Raw genomic sequence first — 16,947 nt, 5'->3', positions numbered from 1 at the left:
TTTTTTGCAGACAAGGTTAATAATCTACTTGTTAAAACAGAAGAGCGAGAAGTGCTAGTGGTTAGGAGGCTGTCAGTGAAGCGCGAGGCGGTTAGTTTCAGAAAGCAGAGCGAAGCCGTGCGGCGGGGACCCCGGGGTTACCTCAGGCGCTCCAGCCTCTGCTGCTGCTGGCCGTAGGCGCTCTGCAAGCCCCGAAGGGCCACGTTTAAGTCCTCCTTCTCCCGCACGTGGGTGCCTTTCTGCCTCAGCAAGGCAGCGATCTTCTCCTTCAGCTTCCGGTTCAGCTCGTGAAGCCCTCTCTTCTCGGCCTCCGCGTCCTTGCTGACACCCTCGCCGCGTTCGCCGCCCCGACCCGCTTTCGAGGCTTTCAGGCCGGCGACAAACTCTTCCAGTTTCCCCAGCTTGCTCTGCAAGGCCAGCTTGGCGTTCTGCAGCTCGGCGTGGTCCAGAACCAGCTGCTCGTGGGCGCCTTCGAGTTCCCTCGTTCTCTCCAAGAGCTGACGCTTTTCCTCTTTCCAGGCGCGGCTTTCTCGGTCTCTTGTGTCCAGCTGGGATTGCAGGCTGACCAGTCTCGGGAGGTACCCCTCCAGTTTGCTGTTCCTCTCGAGTAGCTTGATCACCTCCGCTTTCAGGACCCGGTTTTCCACCTTCAGTTCCTCGGGCAACATCGGGACGTCTGGCTGCTCTCGGGAATGCGTCTCCTTGCCATCGTTCACCTGCCAGAGGTCTGGCATCCGCTCTCTCAGCGCTCTGTCCTCCATCCGGCTGGCTTCTCTGTCCTCCGTCTCAAGCGGCAGAGAGCCTGCACTCAACTCCTCTATGTTTATTTCAGCCTGCGAAACGTCAGGGGCGACCCTCTCGCTTCCCACCGGGCCGTCCGCAACGTCCGCCGTTTCCCACGGGAAATTTCCCTTGCTCTCGTCGCTTCCACGGGACAGGACCAGAGGCTGGGGGATGGTCCTCAGGATCTCCTCAAGCTCCTTCTGGACCTCGGACGCCATGTCTTGTCGATCGTGAGCTGCTTGGTCACATTCAGCTTCCAAGAGGCTGATCCGCTCCAGAAGGAGAGACTGCTGGGCTTTGAGGACTTGGTTCTCTTCCCAAATTTCTTCGTAGGCCTTCCCCAAGGCAAGGGAAGTCTCCATGCTTTCATCAGCTGCTATTCCTTCCATTTCCAATAAAGAACCTCCACCCCTCTCCGGCTTTTCGATTCTACCTCCTTTTTTTGTCTGACGGTTGTCTTCCTCTGTCATACTCAGGAGCTGAGAGTCTGCCAGTGTTTCTGGAACCAAGGGAAGGAAAGATGGGGATGGGGCTTCTTCTCCTCCGGATATTCTCAGGGACTCACCCTCTACAGAGAGGGAGGCCATCTCCCTTCCTCCTCCTCCTCCTCCTGCCACCTGGAATTCTCCACGGTTTGGGAGAACATCCCTCCCCTCTCCAGTTCCTGCGAGCTTGGCAGGACTAACCAAATCCCAGCCCTGTGTTTCTAATTCTCCTTTTTCCAAGCAGGCAAGGTTTCTTTGCCGCCTGGACAGGTGATGCAAGCTGTGCTGAAGCTCCTGGATCCGACCCTCCAGTCTCGAGACTTTGGACCTCAGTTCTTTCTTCTCTTCGGCTGCTCGGCTGAGCACCTCGCCTTTCAAACGCTCCAGCGCCACCAACCTGGAATTCAGCTCTTCTCTCTCCTGGGCAAAGGCCGCCTCCAAACGCCCGAGCTGTTGGCGAGCCAACTCCCGATCTTCCTCCACGGCAGACCGTTCTTCTCCTCGTCTCTTCAACTCCCGCTCATGGCAGGCTTGGATCTGCGCGAGCCTCTCGCGCAGCCCGCCCGCCTGCTTCTTCACCTCGCGCAGCTCCTCCTCCAGCTCCTCCTTTTCTACCACCCACAAGTTCATGCGCTCCTTGAAATTCTTCTCCAGAAGTTTCTTCTCCTGGACGAGGGCCGAGGAGACCAACCGCTCCTTCTCCAGCTTCTCCTTCCATCTCTCCTGGGCTTCAGCTCCGTCCTGGACCATTTCGTCTTTTTCGAATTCCCACTGGGACCTCAACTCACACTGAAGTTCAGAGAGCTCCCGCATCTCTCGCTGGTAGCGCTCCTCAAGGACTTTGATGGCTTCCCCGTACTTGCTCACCAGTGCCTGTCGGTCGGCTGCAAATTCCTCCTCTTTCCGAGACATCCTCCCGTTAAATTCACTTTCCATTTTTGTCCTAAACACGTGGTCAATGTAACACGTTACTGGAATCTCTGCTCACAGAAAACCAAAGGAATGCAGATGGCGCAACGCTCTCCTCCTCCATAGAGATGGGCACAAACTGATTCATCCCAGATCGCCCTGGTTCGTTTCACCCCCCGCCTCCTTGGGCTCCCTCCGCCCCCCACCGGGACCAGCTGGCTTGTTTCTTTTTCCAACTCCTCAACAGATCTTCCAGTCTCAAGCAAGAGCTCAGGCTTCTTTGCCCTGCCTTCTCGGCTGATCTGCCACTCAGACAAAAAGGGCAGGGCTGAGACATCTGAGCTCTTGCCCGTGACTGGGAGATCCACCAAGGAGGTGGGGAAAGCCAGCCAGCTGGGCCTGGGGAGTGGCTGGATCGGCTGAGGAGGCAGGGAGAGGAGCACCACCACCTGCGCTGTTGCTTTGACGAACTGGGACGAAGCAGTTCGTGCCCATCTCTTGTCCTCAGCCTTTTCAAGACCTCAGGTGTCGCCTTAGGCTTGTTTTTTTAACCGCATGAGACCTACATGTAATGTATGGTCTGACATACTCCATACCCATACGGTTTTCATTTTCTTTTGCTCCTTCCCTTTGGTGATGATGCAAGCAAGCTGTAAAACATGATCTGTATTGGGTTCGGGTGACTGGAAACGAGTACGCTAACAAGACAGCCCAAACGGGCAGGGCCCTGGATTGGAGCAGATCGTTTGCAAAGTTAAGGCTTCTTAATGACCCCTTCAAGACCAAACCACTCAGATACAACAGGGATACCTTGCAATGATCGATAAACTGGGGAAGATGATTTCTCTGTCAGCTACTATAAGGACTGCAGCTAAGCTCAGAAGGAACAAGGAAGCCTGGGTGGGTGGTGTATAATATCATACCCTGTTTCCTTGAAAATAAGCCCTAGTAGGATTTTTCAGGATGCTCGTCATATAAGCCCTACCCCAAAAATAAGCTACATCAGTGGGCATGGACTAGGGAAAAACCTAGCTTCAGACTCTATTTATGAAGCTTCTTGGGGCTTCTCTTTCTACCCGGCCTACCATACAGGATGGCTGTGCACATAAAAATGGGGGAAGAACCACACACCAGCGTGAGTTCCTGCCATCATATTTCCCATTGCCAACTATAGGTCCTTTCTGGGTTGGGGTGACTGTCAATCTATTCAGCACTAACCAATTGTTCCTTTCCTGCCCCGGAATCCAAAGACAGCCCCGCCTCTCTGCTAAGTGTTCCATTTCCCTCTCTTCTGTCTGCTGAAGTCAGTTGTCAGTTTACTGTGTAAGCTTGCTTTTTGCTTTTCCCAACTGTAAGTAATGAAACCTTTTTAATCTTTCTCCTACCAATGTCTCAGACTGAGTGACTGAGACTGTAAATGCCAGTTAATGAGAAAGGGATAGACTATCCAAGGAACTTGGAGTGGATCCCTTCTGTCTCTGTATGTCGGCTGTGTATCAAAAGGAAAGTTTTAACCAGAAATTCAAAACTTTTCAACAAAAATGTCCTCTCAGGGTCCAGGCTGCAAGAAGGTGAAAATTCTAGCTCGCCTTACCATGTGAAATATTCACTTATGCTACCACTTCAAATCAAACCACTTGCTAGATGTTTTGCAATGGTTTTAGGTTGATGGCATTTAACAGGAATAGGGCGCTGATTCTTAGTGTTTCTATGGTGCCTAGAAAATGTAATAAAAACATGGGGAACGGCTAGACTAGGACTCTCAGTCTCGACCAGGATGTTTCTGAAATTTTGGAATCTCTGAAAGAAGCTGCTCCTATCAAGGCTCAGCATAAACTAGAATAATCCACCTTTCTATTCTGGGTGGTGAAAAGCTACAAGTGATTCAAACATGGGCGCTTGGCTACCTCCAGCAGCTGGAACACTCCCTACTTCCCAAGGTGATGAGTTTCCATTGTTGTACTGCTCTAACCGTTAAGAGGTTTTTCATGGTATTCAGCCTAAATCTGGCTTGAGTCCATTGTTATATGCCTTGGACTCTGGGGTGCCCCTACTCTGTATTTGAAAAGCGCTCTCTCCTCTCTCCCTGTTCTTTCCCTCTTTCTTCCCAGAGCTTGTAAACCACAGCGGAAATGCAATTCTTTCAATTCTTAGGAAGACGGAGCAACGGTCCAACGAGGTGAGCCGCTGGAAACAGCAGATGCTCACCTGCGTTCTTGGAGTTCCTGCTGATGCTTCTCTGCCAGGTCCTGCAGAAGCTGCTCCTTGTCCAGGCTGTGCTTCTCCAACAGCTGTTGCAGCTGCTGGTGGAAGCCCTCTTCTAGCTGTGCTTTCTCCTCCTGGATAGTCTGAGCCAACGTCCTCATTGTTTCCTCCAGCTGAGCCTTGGCCTGGATCAACTCCGAGCGTTCACGGCTAAAATCCTCCTGAGCTCCTTCCAGCCGGGCCTGGAGCTCCCTCTCGTGCTGGGCCTCCAGGTGCTCCAGAAGGCTGGCTTTCTCCTCCAAGCGCCTCTGCAGGTTGCTCTTCTCGAGGGTCCACTCCTGGCGGATGGCCACCAGCTCTCCCTGGAGCTCAGTAACCTGGGCCTGCAGGCGATCAGCTCGCTGCCCCATCGTACGCCTCTCCTCGCTATGCCTCCGCTGAAGGTTCTCTTGCTCCTTCTCATAGTGGGTCTTGGTTGCCTCCAGCTGCTTTTCATAGTGGCACATCTGGGAAAGACAAAAAACACAGATACAGTGGTGCCTCGCTTAGTGACGTTAATCTGTTCCAGAAAAAAACGTTGCTAAGCGATTTCATCGCTAAGCAAATTTAAAAAGCCCATAGAAACACATTAAAACACGATTAATGCGTTCCTACGGGCTTAAAAACTCACCTTTAAGCTAAAATCCTCCATAGCGCTGCCATTTTCACTGTCTCTTAAGCAAGGAAAACAGCGGGTGGCCATTTTGTTTTCCCAGCGGCCATTCTGAAACCACCGATCAGCTGTTAAAAAAGGGTCGCTTTGCCATGATCGTTTCCCCATGATCATCGCAAAGTGGTCACTTTTGTGATAATCACAAAGCGATCACTTTTGCGATCGCAAAAACTCCATCGCTAAGCGATTTCATCGCTCAATGGAGCAATCGCTATGCGAGGCACCACTGTACCCTAGTTTGTAGCTCTGTTGATCCTCAGCAAATGCTGTGAAAGCTATCATGTGCCTGGGGAGAAGCATAACATTCAGAGGATTTGCAGGAACCGCGATGAGCAGTGTTACACCCTGCAAATTCAGTTTGCCTGCCCCTTGCGCAGCGTGGCCGAGGGGCGCTTGGCTTCACATCAAAAGGGCTGCATCTTCTCATTTGGTACTCTGAAGTTTTCAAATGTTTTAATGTAGCATCCTGAAGAGTCGGTATGAGAGGCCAAAGTGACGAAGTGGGTTGGCTGCTGGATTAGGACTCACGAGATGTGGTTGAAATCCCCACTCAGCCATGGAAATTCACTGGGGAAGGGGAGGATCGCCGTGGTAAGCATCTCCCTGGACCCTCAGAAATCATGTTAGACCTGCCTCGAGTAAGAAGCGACGCAATGGTGCGTAATAACAATGAGGCGTCCATATCTTTCTGTATACTTTATTCATGGGTTCTCCTGGGCTGGGTAGCCATGGATAAAAACTTTTAATAAATAAAGAGTCTCAACTCAAGAGAAACCCTTCAAGCGACCGGACATGGGGTGCTTGGCTTGCTTTCCTTTAGCCAGCAAGGGGTTCTCAGGCAAAGCCTCACACACTACGGGGGAGACCTCCTGGTTTACCCCAGACACCCCAGCGTCCTGTCCCTTCTTCCCCTTTGTCTTGCCTACGGGCAGATTATAAAGACGAAATATCATCTAATTCTTTCTCTTGTGCCTTTGGAATTCAGGAGCCTCCCCAAGGCCACTTGATTTGGCTTCACTGGCTCCATGATCACTGCAGATGGTGACAGCAGCCATGAAATTAAAAGACGCCTTCTTCTTGGAAGGAAAGCCATGACAAACCTTGACAGCATCTTAAAAAGGAGAAACCTCACCTTGCCGACAAATGTCAGAATAGTCAAAGCTATGGTTTTTCCTATAGTGATATATGGAAGTGAGAGCTGGACCATAAAGAAAGCTGACCGCCGAAGAATTGATGCTTTTGAACTGTGGTGCTGGAGGAGATTCTTGAGAGTCCCCTGGACTGCAAGGAGAACAAACCTATCCATTCTGAAGGAAATCAACCCTGAGTGCTCCCTGGAAGGACAGATCCTGAAGCTGAGGCTCCAAGACTTTGGCCATCTCATGAGAAGAAAAGAGTCCTTGGAAAAAACCTTGATGTTAGGAAAGAGTGAGGGCAAGAGGAGAAGGGGGACGACAGAGACGAGATGGTTGGACAGTGTCATCGAAGCAACCAACATGAATTTGACCCAACTCTGGGAGGCAGTGGAAGACAGGAGGGCCTGGCGTGCTCTGGTCCATGGGGTCACGAAGAGTCGGACATGACTAAACGACTAAACAACAACAACAAGCACCTCACCTCTCCTCCTTTCTCTGCCCCTTCTGTCTTCTCTTCTCCATCCTCCCCTTGTAAACCTATAAAATATCTTCTCTGTTGTTCTGAACTGCCTTTCCGGGACCGCCACCAGCTTTCTGGAACATTGGCAAGCCTGACCTGCCGTGCCAGGGGATACGGAGGGTCCCCTAACGCTCCTTCCAAGGGAGATTAAATCCCTCCCAGTGGTCTGGAAGAAAGTGTCTCCTGCTCCTCCGGAAGGACACGGTGGAAGCAAACGCAACATCAGCTTGTTAAGGGGGAAAAATGAGTCATTTTGATGACACGTTCCGGCAGAGGCTACTTACGGCGTTTTCAAGCTCCTGTTGCAAGTGGCCGAGGTCCCGGTGGTGCTGGTCTTTCATCTGCTCGATCACCATTTCTGCCTCTATGCTCATATTCAGCGGGTTGCAGTCCTCAGAAGCCGACTCTGCAACGGAAGTCATCAAAGAAACACACACGGGCTGGAACGAGAGGCGTCTGTGGCACAAAGGAGGCGATTCGAACCCCGCAGGAGCAGGCTGCAAAATTCCTTGGATAGCCCTCAAAAAAAAGGTGGCGGAAGCAGCAAGAAGAGGCTGCCGGCCGGCCAGCTGACAACTCTGTCTTAGCGCTTTCAGGCAGTTGCTTTTGCAGACACTGCCACAACTTCTGCAGCCGGGAGGGGGACCTATTCCCTTTCGTGGATGCCCCCCTACTCAATAGCCCATCTTCCCCCCACAATGCCTTCTGTTCCCTCTGATCAGGCCAAAGTTTGGGGAAAAGTTCCTTTTTTTGGACCAGCATCTCCCAAGAGCCTTCGGTTTGCACAATTAGAGCAAGCTGGGAATGGTCATCTTAAAATGTAAACTTTCCCAAGCTTCAAATCAAGCAAGCCATCCTTGCTTGCTGGGCTGATGGTCCTCTTCTCTCCTGGCAAGATTTCCTACAAGCTTTCCTACCGCAGGAGAGCTTCACCGTCCCCCAAGGTTGCTCCTGTTGCAATTTACAACCCAAGCAGACTGCCTTTAAGAGGTTTTGGCTGGGAGGAACCTTTCTGGATTAGGATGCACGTCAATCAATCCAGTACCGGCCAATGACTCAGAATTTTGAAGAGCGCCACGCCTCTCTAAAGAAGTCACATTTTCCTCCTTTTTTAAAGTCAAGGCAGTCAATTAGAACAGCTATTCTCAATGGGGGGTCATATGCCTCCCTCCCCAGGCACATTTGAAGTTCTTTAGGCAATTTATTCAATCTTCATTCAACCTGTATTTCTTTCATATTGGGTTTACGGCCATAATTGATAACAAAGGTTGCGAATTAACTGAGTTCGAGTCTAGCTATGTAGAGATTCGGTACCAGTGAATCAGTCAATCTCTGTTCCTGTACCAATTAGTATTTTTCTACAGAATGCAGTTTGTTTTGATCTACGAAGAGCTGTGAGTAAATATAAGTTTTTATTATTTTCTCTTACCAGGGTCTCTGAGTTCTTGAGACAGTAAATGCCAGGTGAGGAGAACTAAGGGGTGGTCTGCTGTTGGGAAACTAGAAGCTAATTCTGCTGTACAGGTCCGTCCATATGCTGCTGTTTAGCTTGAAGTTTTTAATCCACAAAATGACCACACTCTGCCAACCGTTGGACCATTGCCCTCCGGTCCACCCCGGAACACATAATTGCACAACAGACTTCATTTACCTTGATCGCCTTCTTCTCCGCCCTCGTTGAGCTCCTCGTAGAGAGAGTTTTTCAGCAAAGGCCGGACCACTTTGCCCTGGGCCCGATACTCCTCCAGCTGAGACTGCAGTTCGTCTACTTGATCTTGGAGTTCCTGGAGAATGGACACGCAAGGCTCCTCAGCGCCATGGCAGCCATAACCCCTAGGCATCCGCTGGCAGGGACCAGGGGGAGACTAAACCCGCCACGGCTTTCTTTTTAAAGCTCTCTTTTGATAGCCATGTGACTCTTTTTTTGGCCCAAAGCCTAACTGTCACAGTGGGATGGAAGCAAAGGAGATTTTTGAAGGGGGGGGGGTCAAAATGTCTGCGGTAGGGAAAGCCCTTTCGTCCTCAAGGTTTTCGTTGTTGCAAAAAATGCCATCTCTTTGAATAAACTTTGATAGCAAATGACCCCCACCTCTTGCATGGTTGCCCGCCCCACTAACCTGTGGGTCCTTTTGAGGAGAAAGGTGGAGTAAAACATTTAAAATAAATTCTTAAAAGGTAGGAATACCCTGCACTGCCGTTCATATTTGTTCTTCATTTGCACCAGCCGCTCCTCTTGCAGGAAAAACTCTGCACAGCCAGGATCAAGGTCATCAAACTAAAGGCAAAAGAATACACAAGTCAGCTTTTGTGCTCCAAGCGAGCGAGCGACCTTGGAAATACTTTCCTTTCCTGAGACGAACAGTATCCCCCACACAATGTTGCATTGGGGCTAAGATTGTCCGCCCTGCTTTGCACCAACGCTCTGCCAGGGGGAAGGCCATGCTGCGTGGCATTGCTTGGTCTGCCACTTGACTAAGATGGCATGGAAGCAGGGAGCAGGAAGGAGGATGGAACCAAAGGGGGCAGGAAGTTTGTTTCAAAGTCAACCAGCAGACAAACCCCTGCATTCATGGCCTTCCAGCATTAATGCATGAAACGTAACCGTTCAACGAAGAGGCAGCCTTCAAAGGACTCTGGACATTGCTAGGTTGCTTCAGTCCACCTACAAAATTTATTCTGGCCTAACTTCATTTCCGAGGGATGGGAGAGGCTCTCATCGCCCACTGCCACTCTCTCCACTGAGCTTCCACGGCTGAGCAGAGATTTGAACCCAGGCCTCCTGAGCCCCAGTCTGTCACTCTATCCACTACCCCGCTCTGGCTCACACGCACCTCTGCGGCAAAGCTTTACACAGCCGAGAGAGCTCCCTCCTTCTCTTCCTCCAGGCTGACAGGTTGGATTCACGCTTATCCTCCCATCTCCCATCGTGATCAACGGAAAACCCGGAGCCCTGGTTAAATGGCACTTCTAGAGACTTTTTCACAGATCAGAAATGGTCTTTGGAGTTCTGCTTTTTTGTCATCTTAAAATGACTTGTGTATCAATGAAAGGGGCAAACAGATAGCAAGAAAGGGTCATGTGACCATGCTGGGAAAGGGTGAATTCGCTGGGAGCAATTTTCTTTAGAGCGAACTTTCCATCCATACCACAAATCACTCTGGCCCAGTTCCAAGAAACTGCTGCTGGATCAAAAAAAAAGTCCAGCTTAGCTATGGAGCAGGATCCGTCTGGTTCATTGTCTCCTCTGGCTTATGTGTGTCGGAGATTTTACAAATTTGCACGCTGTTTAAAGTAGGTGTGGCCGGAAGGGACCTTTCTGGGTTTTGGTGACTGTCAAATCTGTCCAGCACTACCTAATCCTTTCTTCCTGCCTCTCAATTCAAAGAGAGCCCTGCCTCTTGGCTCTGTGCCTTCCCCCCCCTATTTTGTCTGCTTTAGTCAGTTGCTGTTTGCTGTTGATCTGTTTACAACTGTGAGTAATGAAACATTTGTATTCTTTCTCCTACAAATGTTTCTGAGTTACTGAGACCTTAAGTGCCAGTTAATGAGAGAGAGAAAAAGGAGTGGTCTAATTTGGGGGACTGGAAACTATTCTGCTCTGTAGATCTCTGTACTTCTGCTGCGTAGGAAAGGGAATTTGACCAGAAATTCATAATGCTGTGTGATTGCCCCCAAAACAGCTTAAAACAGAACAGGGCCACGTGCTCCTAAATGGGAGCTATTCCTCCATCTGAGCCTTCCTTAAGACTAGTTAACAACCAACAACTTGCCTTTTCTGCTAGGACGCTTTCCCAGTTCTTCTGCAGCTTGCTCAGCATGTTCTCATATTTCACCAGTTTCTCTCCCGTCTCCTCCAGCTCCCTTTCTAAGCGGCCATTCTCCTAAAAAGAAAGCAGAAGGGTCTTGACGCACCCAGACGGACCCCGTCACAAATAAATAAAGCCGGCAGCCATTTTCCAGATACAAACCCATGGGCCCAGGATGTTGGAACCCTCTAAAGAGGAGCTTAAGGACTTACTGCTATATTTTAACGTGAGCTTTCAAGGATAAGTCTGGAGACGTGGACTTGTCCACAAAAACTCACATTAAAAGATAGCAGTTAGTTTGTAAGGTGCCACATCGTTTTTCTCTTCTTTTTTAAAAAAAATTCTGAGGTTTTTTTTTTTGCCTGACATGTTAACACAGACTAACTGGGCTACCTCTTCTAAAGAGGAGCTGTACACCCAGGGATGAGAGAAAACAAAATAGAAGCGGTCAAACTCTTTACGGAAAGATGTCCCAAAGATGGGGGAATGAGGCCCAGGAGAAGGGGAAGCATTGAACCAAACCCACCTCATTGGCTTGGCAGCTTTCAGTGGCTTCTCCAAAACCGATCTCCAGCTTTATTAACGTAAGCAATGGTTGACATGTTTTATTTCAAAATCTAAAGGAATAGATTTTTCATTTGCTGCTAGACTCCTCTAAAATATTTAATCTGGGTGTTTTGCTAGAAGGCCCTGCCTCTAAGTTTAAAATCTAATGAACCCGCCATTTTGTGAATGGGGTCCTGGTGGCCGCTGAAGGGTCTGTAGCCATAGGATAGCACAGCCCGGCAGAAAGAGACATCTCACATTTTTAATCACAATTTTTTTTTTCAGCATCCTCCCCAAGGAGAAAAAAACGGCATCGGTTTATGTCCAGCATCTAAACTCTGGCGGATCACCTCCAAAAATCTAGGGTTTGCCCATGTCCATCCTGAACCTTGGAGGGTTGTAGTAGCCATTCCTTTAATCCCCCAAACTTTACAAAAATTAGGTATTTCAATTAAAAATAAAAAAAGCTCTTCTGCCCTCTAGTAGATAAAACATTTTGGGGAAAAATCAGGGTGGGGTGGCCGAAATGGTGGGGCAGGCCTCTCTTTAAAAATATGTCAGAATTGCCCCTTCCAAACTGTAGGAAGACATTTTGAGGCAAATGTTTTCGAAAATAATGTTGTTTATTATTTACTTATTTTAAATGTTTCTACCCCGCCTTTCAACTTAAGAACCCAAGGTGGGTTGCATCATCCAAATATAATACTGTATTTAAAGCCAACCCCCCCAAAAAACAACAACAACACCCCCCAAAAAAACCCCTATAAGGATACAGTTACTAGAAAGGAACCAACAAGTATCACAGTCAAAGATGGTAAACAGAAGTGACATCAAAATACATTCAAAGAAGTAAGGTACAAGAATCCATTAAAGAGCCCCAACCAGGCAGCCAGTAAATAAAGGAAAGCTTGCTTGAAGAGAGAGGTCTTTGCCGGCTTGCAGAAGGACAGCTAAGATGGGTTCAAGCTGGCCTCCAGTGGGAGGGAGTTCCAGAGTCTCTGGGAGCAGCCACAGAGAAGGCCCTTTCTCATGTCCCAACCAGGTGCCCCTGTAAAGGTGATGGGACCGAGAGGAAGGCGTCTCCTGATTATCCTAACACCTGAGCAGGCTCCTTAAGGGAAGAGGGGATCCTTGAGAGATCTTGGACCCCAGCCCTTTTACACCTTTTGAATATTTGGAGATACTGGGCTCAGGGGAGGGGGGGCGCCCATGGTTCACCCTAAGCAAAACTCATCTTTGTTTGTTCTATTTCCCGGGCGTCACACTGCACGGGAAGAACAAGGGACCTGCGGCGTGCTCCAGGCAATCAAAAAGTGCGGGATGCACTCCACCTCTGGAATGGATGGCGTTTTGCTCCTGCTGGGTGACCATCCACCCTGGCTCCTCATTCGGCCCCACCTCACCTTGAGGGTCAGCGCCAGGCGGTCCCGGAGGAAGTTTTCTTCCCTCTTCAGCTGCTCCACCTCTTGCTCCAGCTCTGCCTGCTGCTTGCTGGCCTGCTGCTGGATCTGCTCCCGGTCTTTCTGAAGCTCGTTTTTGAGGGCGGCCACGCGCTCCTTGTATTCTTCGTCCAACTTACTGCACAGACAGATGGCAAAAAAAGAGAGGCTGGGCTTTCAGCCTTTGGTCTCCTTGAAACCCATACAGTGGATGCATCCAAGCCACCTTGAGACCCCCAGCTTGTCCTATATCAGCGGAGGGGGGACGCCAAAGATCCGGTGACCACATGCACACATGCTTTGGCCCTTTCTGGGACCCCTTAACGCCTCAACAAATCTTATGAAAATGGGGTATTATTTTTTCAAAGACTCACTCCCATAATTAAATCAATCGTGGCAAAGAATACCTTTTAGAGAGAGTGAGGTTTCTAAGTCCATTTTTTTCCAGACAAATTTCTGAAAAGCTCGTGCTGTGACAGCAGATATCATTCGACCTTAAGGGATTTGAATGGCATTCTCTCCGTATTGTAAAACCGGACCTGCGGTGGGACTAAGATCTCGGTCAAATGAGAGTTCATGGCAAAAAAAGAGGAGGAGTCTTTTTGGCTCAAACTGGAATGCAGAAAAAAAACTCACCAAAATAACATGCTTCCATTTCTAAGCTGCCCCTCAAGAGGCGGCGCGGGTTCAATTAAAATTATAAGGGTACACCTCCGGTTTTAAATTGCATTCTGCAGAATTCCTGGGGCGATTCCAGAATTAACCCCAGGGAATTCTGGGGTTTGCAGTCCAAAGGCACAGAGAGGCACTACTCGGATTCAAATATATCAGGCAAAATCCAAAGAAACAAAACAAAAATATTTGGATTTGGCCTGATATGATGCTGGTGCAGTTTAATGCGGCTACCTCAACTAATTCAAAAGATTTTTGATGGCTGTACCGGGTGGAGCCCTGGTTCTTTTTCTGCAAATAGATGTGATCTCTGAGGATCCCTGTTTTTTGTCACAAAGGAGACCTTAAACGTCAAAGATACCGAGGACCAAGGTGCCCCCCCCCTTTTGCCAAATGAAGACTGGCAAGGGTAGGAATTTCTAAATGAAACGGATGAAAACGCAGCTTGGAGCAAATATCTCATTATGCAGGTGTAGGAAGCGACACCATCTGGGAATCACCGCAACTCTATGAAGAATATCACGGCGTATCGCTCCCCTGGGGAACCCCTATCCCGTACCTTAGGTTGTATTCATTCCGGCGTTCGATGGCTGCGTGGTGGTCATCGACTTCGGAGGCCATGAGCGAGGCCAACTTCTCAGCTTTCTCCAAGTCCAGGCGCAGCTTCTCCTTCTCCCTCACAACTTGGTCCGCTCGTTCCCTAGAGTGGCACAAACAAGCCTCTGTCGGAGAGCCGGTCGGTGTAGCAGTGAAAGCGCTCGACTAGGACACCAGAGACCCGAGTTCAAATCCCCACTCGGCCATGGGAAGAAATTCACTGGAGGTCCTTGGGTCAATAACGTTTTGCTCAGCCTCACCTACCTCACAAGGATGGTGGGAGAATAAACTGAGGAAGAAGGAGCCATGGACCCCGCTTTCAGCTCACTGGGGGAATGGGGGGAATATAATTCCAAGGAATAAATACGATAAGTCCAGAGAACTTGGAGAAGATGGAGACACTTAAGCATAATTCCTGGGGTGATTCCAGAAGCATAATTTCCAGTGGCGAGTGTGTGTTTGTGTGCATGCACAGATCATAGAATCACAGAATTGTGAAGTTGGAAGGGGGCCCCTCTAAGGCCATCAAGTCCAACCCCCCTGCGCGATTCAGGAATTCACATCAAAGCAGATCTGACAGAGGGTTGTCTAAATTTCTCTCGAAGGCCTCCAAGGTTGGAGCCCTCACCCACTCCCGAGGTCACGGGTTCCCCTGTCGTACTGGTCTGACAGTACTAACAGTAATTCGGTGACCAGTTCAAGACCCGCTGGGGCCGAACCTCTAAATGTTGTAAATTATGCTGGACTTCACAGATAAGCTGGTCAGCAAAAACAGAGAAGGCCTTTTGCTCCACCGGCTGCCAACCAGCGTGGAAACTCTTTTCACCTGGAGATTGAACCTTCTTGGCAAACATTTAAGCTTTTTCCTCAGCCTGCCTTTTGGCATTTGCAAACACGCCACTTGTGATTCGGTTCCAGTGGCTTCTTTTGGTAAGAGCCACAGGATCCCACCTCCTTGCGCACAAGCTTATTTTACTTCACCGCTGCTTGCCCCAAATCCTGGGCTCAGTCTGTATAGGAATAAGGACACAGATCAGGCCATACTTAGGAAAATAAAATTTAGCACTTACATCCAATGCCGGATCTCTGTTTTGAAGCTCGCCAAGGCTGCCTGGTAGATCCCGTTCTTTGCCACGAGAAGCTCGTTTTCCAGAGCAAGGGTGAGCTCTGCCAGATTAATTTTCCCATCTAAGCTGAAGTCTAAAGCCTGCCATGGGCAAAAATTGTCCACAGATTAAAAATGGTGTCTTCTTTTGGTGTACCTAACCAATAACTTCTATATAACGAATTAAATAAAGTCTGGCATCATCATGGCACAGGTGGGATGAGGGTGCTAAAAACGGCCACCATTTGTCTTAAAACAAAGGGTCATGGGAATAATCTAAGATGCACCCTGTGGCTTAGAAACCACTAGAACATTTTGAGGCAACCTGGAAGAGGGAGCGCTGCTTCGTCCCCCAGCCTGTCCCCATAGAAGAGCCAAAGCACACAGAAAGAGCTTGGGAATTTTTACTTTTTCAGCTACAGGTGCAAGAATCTCCCAGCTAGGAGGGTCAGTTCTGTCCTGACCTTCCAGTTCCTCCTTTACAAAGTATTTGTTTATTATATTTTTACCCTACCTTCCTCCTTAAAAAAAGGACCTAAGGTGGTTTACATTGTTAAAAGACAACATTAAATCTATCCATGGTGAGTACACTAAATACTCTAAAGGAGCAAACCAACACCGTACAAAAAACATAACAAGAAAAACACATTGAAAAGCAACAAAGCACGACCATCCATTTAAGGACCCCCCCCCCATTCAGGGCAGCCGGTCACTCAGGGAGAGCCTGCCTGAAGAGACAGGTCTCTTGGCCGGCCTGCAGACGGACAGCAAAGAGGGGGCCAGCCGGGACTCCTGGAGGGACCTTCCCTGGTGGTTTCCCAAGACACAATTTCCCTTCTAAATCCGTGCTGCCCCACTGGGGAAGACGGGAGGGTGGTGGAACAGAAAAGGGCAACGTCAAGTGTACCATGATCAGGCAGGACATTCTGAGTGTGTGTCTGTGCATGCAAACGTTGACCTATGTACCACACGCATCTCCCAATGAGGTCTTCACACCCACAGGCCTCTATGTGAGGAAAACCTCCAGAGGATAGGCTGTTTCCACCCACTTCAGGGCCTGGTGGCGCCTCCGCCCTTGACGGGCTTCCCACCCTCACCCAAGTCCTCCTCTCCTGCCTCAGCTTGTTGGCAGGCTCCCAGCGCCCATCGTCTTTCTAGCCTCTGGAAGCCGAGGCAGCTGGCACCGCCGGGAGGTGAGCGGTTCCTACCCCTGTCACAACCGTAGCAGGTGGGCAAAAGTGCTAAGCCGGGTCACCTTCAAGATCTCATGGCTGCTCTCGATCCCTTCTTCCTGCCAGGCATCCAGGATGTGTTCCACCGCCGTGTAACCCATTCCGTCATCCAAGCTGGAGAAGACCCGGAAACCGATGGTGCTGGTCATGGCCGAGGGGGTGGTGGTGCGCCTCCCGCTTTCATCAAAGGCCTGCAATCCCAGAGAGAGAGAGAGAGAGAGAGAGAGAGAGAGAGAGAGAGAGAGAGAGAGAGAGAGAGAGAGAGAGAGAGAGAAGGTTGATCTATTCTATTCATTTCTGTGCTGTCTGTTGATGTAGATGTCTAAATGGGCAGGATAAAAATCTAATAAATAAATAAATATTCTGTTCCTTTCTCTGCACATCTTCATAGAATCATATCATAGAATCCTACAAGAAGGGAGCTGGAAGGGGCCTCTTAAGGCCATCGACTCCAACCCCCTGCTCAAGGCAGGAGCCCAAACCAAAGCAGATCTGCCAGGGGGTTGTCTAAATTTCTCTCGAAGGCTTATAGTGTTGGACCGCTCACCACCTCCCAAGGTCACAGGTCCCACTGTCGTACTGCTCTAACAGTTAAGAGTTTTTTTCCTGACGTTCAGCCTAAATCTGGCTTCCTGTCGCTTGAGCCCATTGCTGGCGCCTCCGCCCTCTTCTCATCCACAGCCTTCCCTCTTCATCTTCCCAGGCTTTGTGTTCAGTCAGCCACATTGCCCATGTCAAAGTAACAGGCGCGGGGCTTTCCCTGACCACATATTCAAGCAACATGGGCTGCTGAGTCAAAG

The 16,947-nt window shown here is 49.5% G+C and overlaps 1 protein-coding gene across 7 annotated transcripts in view; it reads right to left on the bottom strand.

The window, feature by feature from the left end:
* Positions 1-16,947, bottom strand: part of NIN (ninein) — a 118,894-nt gene that overhangs the window by 26,418 nt on the left and 75,529 nt on the right. For 6 of the 7 annotated variants that reach the window (XR_013541007.1, XM_078384208.1, XM_072986911.2 and 3 more), the window contains exons 9-18: positions 16,171-16,338; positions 14,881-15,017; positions 13,773-13,913; positions 12,506-12,680; positions 10,521-10,631; positions 8,936-9,025; positions 8,402-8,534; positions 7,035-7,156; positions 4,386-4,888; positions 142-2,211 (exon numbers count right to left, since the gene is read on the bottom strand). Coding sequence is in view for 6 of the 7 variants with exons in the window: in XM_078384208.1 (XP_078240334.1) it covers positions 142-2,211; positions 4,386-4,888; positions 7,035-7,156; positions 8,402-8,534; positions 8,936-9,025; positions 10,521-10,631; positions 12,506-12,680; positions 13,773-13,913; positions 14,881-15,017; positions 16,171-16,338 (3,650 nt within the window). In the remaining variant the exon portion in view is untranslated. The remainder of the gene's footprint in view (positions 1-141; positions 2,212-4,385; positions 4,889-7,034; positions 7,157-8,401; positions 8,535-8,935; positions 9,026-10,520; positions 10,632-12,505; positions 12,681-13,772; positions 13,914-14,880; positions 15,018-16,170; positions 16,339-16,947) is intronic. The other variant, XM_078384210.1, reaches the window with a different exon arrangement.

Source organism: Pogona vitticeps, chromosome 1 (assembly GCF_051106095.1).
Source record: "Pogona vitticeps strain Pit_001003342236 chromosome 1, PviZW2.1, whole genome shotgun sequence".
NCBI lineage: Eukaryota > Metazoa > Chordata > Lepidosauria > Squamata > Agamidae > Pogona > Pogona vitticeps.
The sequence above is the reverse complement of the archived record's forward strand: the minus strand, read 5'-3'. Positions and strand labels throughout refer to the sequence as shown.